Below are 12,128 nucleotides of genomic sequence, written 5' to 3' on the forward strand. Positions count from 1 at the left end.
TGTGTCTTTATAAGAAAGTTTTACATTGATATTCATTACTACGTACTACCATTGATTAAATTGGTAAGAATGCATATTTCCCTGTGAGAGAGGAGATGTACCTATCTAAAGATTTCATCCCCCTTACTTTCAGCCCTTTCCGAGCCCGCATTCGTCTCTAGATGCTTTCAAAATTTCAGAAAAAAAATGTTTTTCAAAATAAGTAAGTACCTACTTAGAGTGCAATTTTCCACGAATTTTCAGTATTTTTTATTATTTACTTATTACCTAGGACATTACTGATATTTTATTCTTTTGCGATAGCAACGCCATCTTTACGAATTTCCTGAAACAATGTAGTACGGCGTTGCTGCCATCTGTCGTCGAGTAGCAGAACTAGGTAAAGGTGAAGTTTCACTAAGGATGTAAACGTAGTCACAAATAAGTGCTCGCATTTTCCGTTTTCAAGTGAATGGCGCTGAAGTCACCCGTGCTACAGTGTCGACCTCTTTTGTAACATAGGAAGCTACCGACAACAAATTGTTATTCGTAGTTAGACTGTGATGATGATGATTAAATGATTATCGATCCATTAGATCACAGATTGCAATTGGTACAACTTACCTACCAAGAACGGTTGGATTGATTAAGTTTATGAAGCAGATAAGTACCTATTTATGTAGATAGTAGGTACCTTCAATTTCATTTAATGTGGTTGGTAAGTACCTCCTGTATGTAATACTCGTAAGTACTGTTAACTAACCACATAATAACATTCTGACCCCGAAAAGAACACAAATAACTTATGTAAAACAAATTGTTTCTGTCTTCATACATAGGTATGCTTACCTTTCTAGGTATTCTCATAGCTACATACAGTTGTATGTTTCACGTCCTCGTCGCATAGACGTAGGTAAGGTATACTTCATACTTTATAAGGAAAGATGACAATCTTTTTGACACGCTACGAAAAAAGTTTTTCGTACGTACAAAAGTTACGAGTGTCGTGGCATGCAGAGTCATGCTGCTATTATGCTATCCGCCGAGTTATATGAGAATCAAAGAAGTAATATCGACCTGCCTAAACAATACTACACACATGTCAATATGCGACCACATCCTTTTATTTTTAGAAAATATATATAGGTATATATTTTAAATAAGTATAAATACATTGAGTTTTCCGCTCTGGCACAACCGCATGGGGAACCCGAATACAAATCCAACAAAATCTTCATGATCACACACACTTCTGGTTTTAAGTTATTAATAACTATGCAAAATTTAATGCCTATTCGCTGAGTGGGATATTTTGTGATAAATTCGCGACACTACATATAATATATAGTTATTAAGTACTATATAATTTAGTTAAGCTATGCAACATATTAATGACTACATTATATCTAAACAGTTCGAATTCATAATACCTATACCTACATCATTCAGTTCTTTCTTAAATAAATCCAACATAATAGTTTTTAATTTTTGCTTTATGACAAATTTGAAACGAATGTACCCATAACATACCTAATTACTGGTCATTTCAAATATAACAAATTCGAATGGCTCTGTATTCTAAATTCAAATTAATTTTCATATAAAAACATAACATTCTTTTTTCAAACCCAATCTTTTGTTTATTGATGAGCGTTGTGTTTTCGTCTTAACGGCTATTTCATAAGTAAAGACCTAATATAAACTTACCTATCACTATTACAACATCCATCTAACCGTCAATGACACTACACCACACAATACCATCCTACCTAAACCCAACACACCCCTCAAACAATCACACATCACCACACACACCCCACGCCTGAACGTTAACAAAGTACTCTGTGTGAACGGCCGTATGCCTGCGCCCCACACCTACCCTGGCGTCGCCCGCGGCACTCGGGCCCCGGCGCGCCGCCATGTCGGTCGAGGAGGGCCCGCGCCCCACGCTCACACAGCTGGTGGCCGCCAACGCCGCCGCCGCCGCCGCCGGCGCAGGCAAGAAGGCGGCCCAGGTGCAGTTGCAGGCGGAGCTCAATACTGATGAGGATTGGAGGAAGTTCCTGCTGAGGGATGGGCTGTTGGGTGAGTTGTTGTGTAGTGAAGGTGGTTGGTAGGTTTGGTGGTGATGGTGCCCGTCAGATAAAAGCTAGTCGTAAGATACACCCTATCATCAATATATCTTACGGGAAATAGGTAATTGTATTTTTCGCTAACCTAGCTTTTATCTGACGAAATAATGAAGGGATAATGGGAAGGTCGAGGATAGAGAGTTGTAAGTTTCCTTTCGGGATGCATCTACTTCCAGGAGTATTGGCGGGTGATGCTGATTTTTGACTTTTTTAACATTATTTAGAGTTGATCCTATAGTAGAAGCTTTTCTCTTCTGAAAGAGGCCCTTTAGGAAGCTCATTGGTAGATTTCCACTCTGAAACTATATGGACGTATTTTTTCAGTATGTAATGTAAGTTAAGTAAATAAGGAATTATCGCAAGTATTTTTTTTGGTAAACTATTTCGAGCTATCAGCCGCCTACCGTAAGTTTATGATTGCTGCAGTCAATAAACACTGAAAGAAATTCCACTTCAGACAGTTTCAGTTCGATTTCCGCCGCGCAGGGTTCATAAACATGTTGAAATATCTTCTTGGATTTTTCTTTTGACCAATGCTATAAAAAAATGTTATTGGCGCTAGGTACTTCCCTTCGAGTAGGATGTAATATTTACGTAAGTAGGTTTATAAAAATCCTATTCAAAATAAAAATAAACAAAAAAACAGTAGCTCCATTCTACTGCACCATCATTTGTTTCCTTTATGAAACTAGTGACATGAGTTATTAGACTAACTAATGTCTCTACATTTGTTTCTCAAAATTATTAATGATCGGTTTACATGTTTACTAACTTCCATGATAAACAATGTAGGGAACTTAAAATTTAAAATAAGTAGATACCTACTTGTTTAAATAGCTGACTTGTTAAAACATTGATATTAGTGACTCGATGTGGAAAGCCTAGGACGGCGTGTTGTGGCGGTCCCTGGTAGAGGCCTATGTCTGCTGCTGATGATTCCATATTTCCCTCCTCAGTGGTGGACGTGTACTCAGAGTGGTGCGGGCCGTGCATCGGCATGGTGGGCAACCTCAAGAAGATCAAGGTGGAGATCGGAGGCGACAACCTGCATCTCGCCATCGTGAGTACCTTTTTTATATTCATTGCGGGAATGTAAGTGCCTTCACCTGGCTTACTGAATTAATTACTTACCCTTGTGCATATCTGTAAAGGGCATATATTTATGTACTTGTCTACATAGGCTTACACCATTTCCCATCACGCTGGTTCACTGTAGGTCCTAAAATGTAGATGTCATAAGAATGTTTTCTTCGCCGTCAGAGCTATTGCATGTAAATCCAAACAATTATCATTCTCTAAGTCTGAGCTCTTTTTGCGCTATAATGTCCTCTCCCATTCGTGCCTTGGTCTCTCTATGGTTTGTGGATCTTTTACTAATGTTGTTATTAAATTTCCAGGCTAAAGCGGACACGATCGAGGTGCTGAAACGTTTCAGGAATCGCAGCGAGCCCACCTGGATGTTCATAGCGGTACGACGTCATTTTGTATTTATCTAACACTTGGTACCGAGGTACACCTTATCTAACTAAACCGAGATATTATGTTTATGTGTACCATATAGCATGCGGTAAATATCTACACACTCTGGTATATTTTCATTTCATTTTTATCTGGTAGGTATATATTCATGATTCTTCAAAATCTGTTCAGGAATCCAATTCTTTGGTGTTCTACTCCATCATCTATCAACCATACACGAAGGGTAATAAATCTATGATTGCTACGAACTACCTTCGAAGAATTGTATAGAGGTGTCTACACGTGCACACAACACAATGAGGTGGCGGAATCACACATCGACCAAACTAGTGCCAGGGACACCACCTCAGCACTAACCGTCGCCCTAAAGCTCTACACACAAGGGTGCCTTTGCAGTGAAACTTCAGTTTAACATTCTTTAGATGGTATAAAAGCAATTTAGTGAAGACGTGTGTCGTGCGGCTTCGGGTGCAGTATTCAGGCTTCAACGGGGTTTCTAATGCGAGTCAGTTGCCGCCACTAACAAACAAGGTTCAAGAAATTTCAGCAATATATTTGTTATAAATTTTCCAATAATCTCGAATTTTTCGACACGTAGCTCACAACGCTTCTTGGGCGGCGATATATATAACTTAACTAGTACTGTGTGTATGTTAGTAACAACTATTACATTGGGACTAACATAACACTCTGGCGAAAAGTGGGTGCAGCAATGCACCTCTGCCTATCCCGCAAGGGAGTACAATAGTACAAGGCGTGAGTGCATGTTTTTTTTTTAACTAGTTAGGACTACAAACCACTAAACAGAATCACAGAATCTCTTTAGAATCGCAAATATTACCCTGAATACGGCAGTGTGGGTATCGTGAGCATTCCTCATATAGCTTCGTGATGGGTTCTATGAAGGATGCACACTATGAGTCGTGGCATGCTTGTGGCTTTGGGCTACATAGTTTAGTCTTTGTTTCGAGGTGATAGTCTTCATATAGGTACCTACTTAGGTAAGCTAGGTTAACATTTTTACTACACGCTTCAAGGTAAGTAGGGGGCAGAGAAAACTGTCCCCCCTCAGAAGCATTGTTACTATGTGAGGGGGGTCAGGTTTCTCTACACCTGACCGTACAACAGAGATCTGATAGGCTGAATTTCACATTATTCACTCCTAAATCCTTAAAAACGATAATTAGAAGACCTGTTTACCTTACAATTATTATACCGTCGCTACAGGGAGGCGAGAATTCCTATCTATCTATTCTACATAGGATTCCCTTACGTATATACCTAGAGATAAGTTATAGTTTTTAAATAGAGGTCCATGAAATAAATCGCTTTATTACTATAAAAATTATAGTACAATAAATTACTTACCTCACTCTCCTACCCTGCAGGCAGGCCAGCTGCTCAACGTGGTGTTCGGCGCCGACGCCCCGCGCCTGGCGAGGACCATCGAGCAGGAGCTCAAGTATGAGGAGCTGGCGAGGAAGGGGGAGCGACAGCGGCCCAGCAGGCTGCCGCATGAACTCACGCCTGAGGAACAGGTGGGATTCTTAGAGTTAGCATAATTATTTATTTCATGATAAATGAGAGCAATGGAAGTCAGAGGGATAGCCGGATAGTAGGTAAATACGGCTTTTGTGGAATGAGATATGCCGTATTGTGGAAAGTTAACAAAACTGTAGCATCAAATGAACCTGTGTACACTCGAGTCCTCGTTTTTCAATGTGAGTCTGTTGGAGACTATACAGCTGCAACTAATCTTAGACTTATACTCTAGAGAGAGTTGTTTAGCCATGATACATAAACGTAGTTACGTACGATATTGCCGCTCAAAAGTTAGGTAGGTAAGCTTCATTTCTTATCATTGTAAGTAAGGTTTGGTTGTTTAAAACTGAAAAACTATCATGAAACACTTCAGGTGGTAGCCGAAGCCCTAGCAGCGCGCACGGCAGCGAAGCAAGAACGCGAGCGCGAGGCAGTCCTCTCGGCGCGCGAGGCACGGCGCGAGGCGCGCGCGCGGCGGCTCGAGGCACACTTCGCCGAGGTCTGCCCCGTGCTCATGATGCCGCACTCACAGAAGCATCTGAGGAAGGTGGCTGATGCTCTGGAGCCGCTGGGTGAGTGGGAATAGCAAGGGACAACGGGGGATAGGTTTAAGATACTTCAACTCTTTAGAACCAGCTAAAAGACGGCAGGGTGGATGGTCATAGCAAGAACATAACATTTTACATATAAGTAAGTACCTACAGCTCATCTGAAATGGCCACTCTCTTTGGTGGTATTCTGGCTGAATAGTCTCTCACTAGCTCTGAAAAGCGATTCCTTATAGAGATTTCATCAAGGCGCGAGGCGGCTCGAGGCGCACTTCGCCGAGGTCTGCCCGTGCTCATGATGCCGCACTCGCAGAAGCATCTGAGGAAGGTCGCGGATGCGTTGGAGCCGCTGGGTGAGTGGGAATTGGGAGGGACAACGGGGGATACGTTTAGATAGATAGATAGATAGATAGAGTACTCTTTATTTGTACACCAAGAAATGATTAACAATTTTACATAGACACTTAACTAGGGTACAAATGGCGGTCTTATCGCTTATAGCGATCTCTTCCAGACAACCTTTGGATGGATGGACTAGAGATATAAAAGGGGTACAGTGTACTTACTCAAGGAATATAGTATAATTTAAGTTATTATTATCTAACTACACACTAAATATAAGCAAAATATAAATAAAAATAAAAATATACACACAAGTACATACGCCTACTACATGTATTATAATACACAATTATATACAATATAATACATATATAAATATATACAAACACATATATACATATACATACATCATATAAATACACATACATATCATACATATTATACCTACACAAGTACATGATTTATTTAAAGATCTGATAACAGCTAAACAGTTGATTTAAGGTAGTGTTCCTTCACCATTCTCTTAAAGGTTTCCAGAGTTGGTGCTTGTCGGATTTTTGAAGGAAGATCATTCCACAAAGTGATAGCGCGAACTGTGTAAGAAGCACTGAAGAATTTAGTGGTATTAGGAGGGATATTAAGGCGGAGATTGTGGGTAGAGCGCAGTGTCAGGTTGTGAGATTCATAACGAAGCTGAAAGCGTTCTTTTAAGTAAGCGGGGTATGTTGGGTTAAAGAGTATGGAATATAAAAGTGAAAGAATGTGGGCATTGCGACGAAGACGAATAGGGAGCCACTTGAGTTTAGCGCGAAAGTCGGAAACATGGTCATATTTGCGTAGGCGAAATATAAACCGTATAGAAAAATTTTGGAGTCGCTCAAGCTTATTTAACTGCTCCTCAGTTAAATCTGGATAGCAAGAATCGGCATAATCTAAAATAGGTAGAAGTAAAGACTGAGAAAGCTCAATTTTGGTGGAAGTGGGCAAGAAATTCCGCAATCTGCGAAGTGAACCTGCTGAAGCAAACATCTTTCTACTAACTACTTCCAGCTGCTTTTTCCATGTCATGGATCTGTCCAGATACACCCCCAAGTTTTTAACTTCTTTACTCCACTCTATATGTACACCATCAAAAATAACTGGTGGAAGGGTATCGAAGTCAATCTAGGGCTGCCAAGAATGATCACCTGGGTTTTAGTCGGATTGACTCTTAGGCCGAAGTCACTGCTCCACGTCAAAATATGTTCCAGGTCAGTATTTGTTCTGTTGATTGCAACGGAGAGATCTGATAAAGGCGCATGGCTGTATATTTGTAGATCATCTGCATAAAGGTGGTAGGAAGAAGATAAGTGATTAGAAATACTGTTAATAAATATGGCAAAGAGAAGAGGGGACAACACGCCACCTTGCGGGACTCCGGCCGTTGTGCTGCACCATAGAGAGAATGACTCCTCAATACGGGTTCGCTGCCGGCGCCCGTGCAAGTAACTATGAAACCAGTCAATTACCGCTGGAGATACATTAAGAGAGCGCAATATCCCCAATAGTATGTCATAATCGACTGTATTGAAGGCATTGCTAAAATCGAGTAGTGACAGCACCGTCAGCTCACCGTTCTCCATACCCTGACGAACGTCGTCAGTGATTTTCACTAAGGCCGTTACAGTGCTATGTCCCGGGCGGAACCCAGATTGGTACGGATTCATTAAGTTGTTTCGCACTAGGAATGCATTCAGCTGATGATGGACCAGACGTTCAAGTACCTTGGAAAGGAAGGGAAGGATGGAAATAGGACGGAAGTCAGCAAGAGAAGGATTGGATTTCTTGGGCAAGGGAGTGACTTGAGCATCTTTCCAAGCGGATGGGAATGTTTTAGAGGAAATGGAATAGTTAAGGATGTGTGTGATTACTGGGAGGATAATGTCAAGAATAGGAAGAACCATGTTCCGACTGATACTGTCAGTACCGATCGCGTTCGATGTGATATGTAGTATGCTCTTCTTAACGTCACAATCGGTAAAGTCACTGAAGTTAAATAAATGTCAGGAGTTGGTTGAGATGAAAGAAAATTCAGTGTGTTGTGTTTAGTAGCACTATCCATGGCCACAGAGGATGTGAAATGCTGGTTAAGACAGTTAATGTCTATGTCCTTGGGAATAGAATCAGAACGAGATTTACCAACTCCTAGCGACCTGAGGAAATTCCAGACTTTAGCTGGGTCACCGTTTTGAACCGATTCGTGAATATGGCGTCGTTGTGCATCCCTACACACCTTATTGCAGTGATTACGTATAGCAGTGTATTTCTGCCTATTTCTGTCAGATGAGCTACACTTAAACCTAGATTTGGCTGCAGCTTTTTGGCTAATGAGTTGCTTAATTTCATCAGTTATGATCCTTTAACTCTTTAGAACCAGCTTAAAGACGGCAGGGTGGATGGTGATAGCAAGAACATAACATTTTACATATAAGTAAGTACCTACAGCTCATCTGAAATGGCCACTCTCTTTGGTGGAATTCTTGCAGAGTAGTCACTGACTAGCCTTGAAAAGCGATTCCATAAAAGCGGTGCCTTATAGAGATTTCATCAAGGCGCGAGGCGCGCGCGGCGGCTCGAGGCGCACTTCGCCGAGGTCTGCCCGTGCTCATGATGCCGCACTCGCAGAAGCATCTGAGGAAGGTGGCGGATGCTTTGGAGCCGTTGGGTGAGTGGGAGTAGGGAGGGACAACGGGGGATACGTTTATGATCCTTTAACTCTTTAGAACCAGCTAAAAGAGGGCAGGGTGGATGGTGATAGCAAGAACATAACATTTTACATATAAGTAAGTAGGTACCTACAGCTCATCTGAAATGGCCACTCTCCTTGGTGGTATTCTTGCAGAGTAGTCACTGACTAGCTCTGAAAAGCGATTCCATAAAAGCGGTCCCTTATAGATTTCATCAAGGCGCGAGGCGCGCGCGCGGCGGCTCGAGGCGCACTTTGGGGACGTCTGCCCCGTGCTCATGATGCCGCACTCGCAGAAGCATTTGAGGAAGGTGGCGGATGCTTTGGAGCCGTTGGGTGAGTGGGAGTAGGGGGGACTTTGAGGGATTTCTCTGAGTTCATTCTTTAGCTCGAAAAAAGCTTCTAGATACGTTCCTTAGATACATATTATTATATACGACATATGTGTTACTGCGATTAGTCACCGACACGATAAAATGATCAGCTTATATATTATGTGTTAGCTGAAAGATGTCAATGTGAATGGTGGCGACCGATTACCTATCTAACATAGGTATACACCGAGAGCACAAGAAGTTCGATCGCAATTTCATATAGCCCACTTAAAATAATCAAAAATCTTCCTTCATGTTTCTCCTCAGGAGTGACAGTAGCAGACAAGTGCCCGCTACTCGTGGGCGCGGAGGGCGCGCGCATCCTGGCCGTGGAGGAGCCGGAGCTGGGCGCGCCGCCCGCCCTGGCCGCCCTGGTCGAGCGGCCCTCGCTCACGCTGCTGCTGAAGAAGCTGCCGGAGAAGGAGGGCGATATGCTGGGTACGGACTGATAGAGTATAATAAAGACACTGAAACAAATATAAAAATCAACACTGTGTCGTGACCTCATAAGTCGACAAGCTGTGTAGACTCATTCTTGGTAATATGTATTTATCCAACACAAATATGCATACCTACTTAGCTTGGGCATCCTCTAGCTGTGGCCGGCTGTGGTAGACTGTCCATGGAATAGGCCTCTATGTTCAGCAGTAGACCACTATTAGCATCAGGTACTTAATAATGTTGAGACCTCTACCTTAGCCAATGTAACAACTTGTCGTCCCTTACCCAAAATCTCCTCAAATCAGTCCACTAATACCACAACCACAACGTAACCCACAGAGCTGGTCCGTCGCGGTCTCTGCGGCGACGGTCTCCCCGACGAGGAAAAGCCCAAGAAGACGGTACTGGAGGAGCTGACGGCGGACGGCGTCCCGGGGCTGTTCGTGCCAGCGGACCGGCATGCCAGGGCCGTGGCGCTCGATCTGCTGTTCCCTAAGGTAGGTGACGGTTATTAGCTTATTGTGGTCAAGTCCTGCAACTATGGATAGCAAAAGAGGCTTTAACTGCCAGTTTCTATAACTCTATCTGTCTATAACTGGTAGATACTTTCATACGGTTTTGACAGATTGTTACTTTTGATTATGTCAAAATCGTATGAAAGTAACTACCAGTTATGGATAGATAGAGATATACAGGGTGTTGCAAAAAGGGTATACTAAGCCGAAATCTAATCACATGTAGGTTTCGGCTTAGTATACCAATTTTGCAACAACCTGTAGAAACTGGCAGTAAGTGTGCCTAGACTCGCACCGCTTTATTTTTTATCCCTACTTTTAAGTAGGTAGATAGTTAAGTACCTAATTCAAAGTTGCTCAGAGAATACAGTCCCTGACAGTTTTTCAAAATCTGCAAGCAGTTTTCCTTTACCATAGTATCTTTCGTTACCAAGTTCTTGCAAAGAAACCATGATCTGGCAACCATATTATTATCACCGCCTTCCACCAGCCGAAGTCAGTCTAGGTATAAGTTATTTAACCAAAAACATCGCCCAATCTACCCGCAGATGGTAGGCAGCGTAGTCGAACCACCCGCCCCGCCCGAGCCGCCACACATCGCTCTAGTCTACGGCGCGTGGCAACGGCGGGCTGTGCTGGCCGCCGCCGCTGCCCTCTCCCCCGCCGCCCCCGCAGCCCCCGTGGTGCTGAGATACGGGTTCTTTGCTGATGCGAGCGTGGATGAGCCCCGGCTGCTGTGCAAGACCTTGGAGAAGTATGAGGAGCGGCCGGAGAAGGATTAGTAAGTTGATGCTATTAGTGTAACCTTACTGTACATGTGTACATAACCAAAGGGATAGGAACTTTGATAGTACCGAAGGAAAAACCAAAATTCAATATATTTCACCCTGACCGAAATAGTTATGGCGACTAATTTGGGCCCATTTTGTATTCCTTTGACGCTATTGGTCCTAGCTACACTCTGCAAGAACGAGTTGAGCATAACAGCAGTGTGCTTGGTAACTTTTTCATAACGCCTAAAGCATCATCAGCGATATCCCTATAAACGGATGCGTTTCCAATAGCTATACCATTTCCCCCTTTTCCCCAGTTGCGAGACCCTAGTCCTCATGGCAGCAGTAGGGCCAGCGGACCCTGTGCTCTCCGGCGCTACCCCCTCCGGCCCACCGGCGGCGCTGCTGGCGCTAGGCCCGCTGCACGCCAGTGAGGATGCCGTGGCCGGCGCCGCGGAGTGTGCGAGGTTCTTCCCGCCAGGGTATAGCGAGCCCGAGCATAAGCCTAAGCAGAAGATTAAGAAGAAGAAGAAGGTTTGTTGCCCAGGTTTTTACTACCTTTTGCAATGTCACTGTACTTGGTAATAAGTGTATGAGACAAGGTAGGTATCTAAAATGATCGTAATGTCATAGAGGTAACCAGAAAAATACGGCTATTCCTCCGGATCTTACTGATCACGACTTCACGAGCAATCGGAAAACCATGTCTAGAACAATAGTATTCATCATTCATAAATGAACCTGGTACAGCCTTGAAGTGCCTAGATAGGTCATGATTGGCCTACCGGTTTACCACTTAGTTAAGTCAATTAAGCTACCAGCATCTTTACCCATACAATAAACCTAATTTTCCCGTCCAACAGAAGCGCGAAAGCAAGGAAGGCGCCGCCGAAGACCAGTCCCAAGAGACGCCCCCCACCGAGAGCGGGGAGCAGGAGGCGGCGGGGGACGAGGCGGGGGACGGGGACGGGGACGAGGCGGGCGAGGGGGAGGGGGAGGGGGACGAGGGGGACGACGCGGGGGGCGTGGACAAGGCCACGTCGCCGCCGCCGCAGACGTAGCTTTAGATGTTGGATGGTGCATAGAGAATGTAAAAGTGCATATAACATGGTTAAGGGTGGTTGTGGCTATAAGATAGGCCCTGCTTTGTATTCATTCACATTCGTTTTGTTTACCTATGCTAAGTTTAAATGTAATGAAATGAGTTTACCAAAAGAAGACTTCTCCCACCCGAAAACATACAATTCTTCCAGTCAGAAGTATAAGTCGAAATTCCGT

At 43.5% G+C, this 12,128-nt stretch overlaps 1 protein-coding gene across 1 annotated transcript; it reads left to right on the forward strand.

Annotated features, from left to right (window-relative positions):
• Positions 1 to 1,853: 1,853 nt before the first annotated feature.
• Positions 1,854 to 11,911, forward strand: LOC105381975. The gene is made up of 10 exons (XM_038120925.2): positions 1,854 to 2,064; positions 3,068 to 3,171; positions 3,509 to 3,580; positions 4,979 to 5,128; positions 5,506 to 5,704; positions 9,389 to 9,559; positions 9,902 to 10,059; positions 10,626 to 10,858; positions 11,168 to 11,384; positions 11,714 to 11,911. The coding sequence occupies exons 1-10, from the start codon at positions 1,899 to 1,901 to the stop codon at positions 11,909 to 11,911; spliced, it is 1,668 nt and encodes a 555-aa protein (XP_037976853.2). The 5' UTR covers positions 1,854 to 1,898.
• Positions 11,912 to 12,128: the final 217 nt, after the last annotated feature.

The sequence above is a fragment of the Plutella xylostella genome, chromosome 4 (genome assembly GCF_932276165.1).
Source record: "Plutella xylostella chromosome 4, ilPluXylo3.1, whole genome shotgun sequence".
Taxonomy (NCBI): Eukaryota; Metazoa; Arthropoda; class Insecta; order Lepidoptera; family Plutellidae; genus Plutella; species Plutella xylostella.

Excerpts from the sequence above, each read along its gene's own strand:
- LOC105381975 (XM_038120925.2), top strand. The coding sequence starts at position 1,899 with ATGTCGGTCGAGGAGGGCCCGCGCCCCACGCTCACACAGCTGGTGGCC. Across the intron at positions 5,129-5,505 it reads AACTCACGCCTGAGGAACAG|GTGGTAGCCGAAGCCCTAGC; the intron begins GTGGGATTCTTA and ends GAAACACTTCAG. Across the intron at positions 10,859-11,167 it reads GAGCGGCCGGAGAAGGATTA|TTGCGAGACCCTAGTCCTCA; the intron begins GTAAGTTGATGC and ends CCTTTTCCCCAG.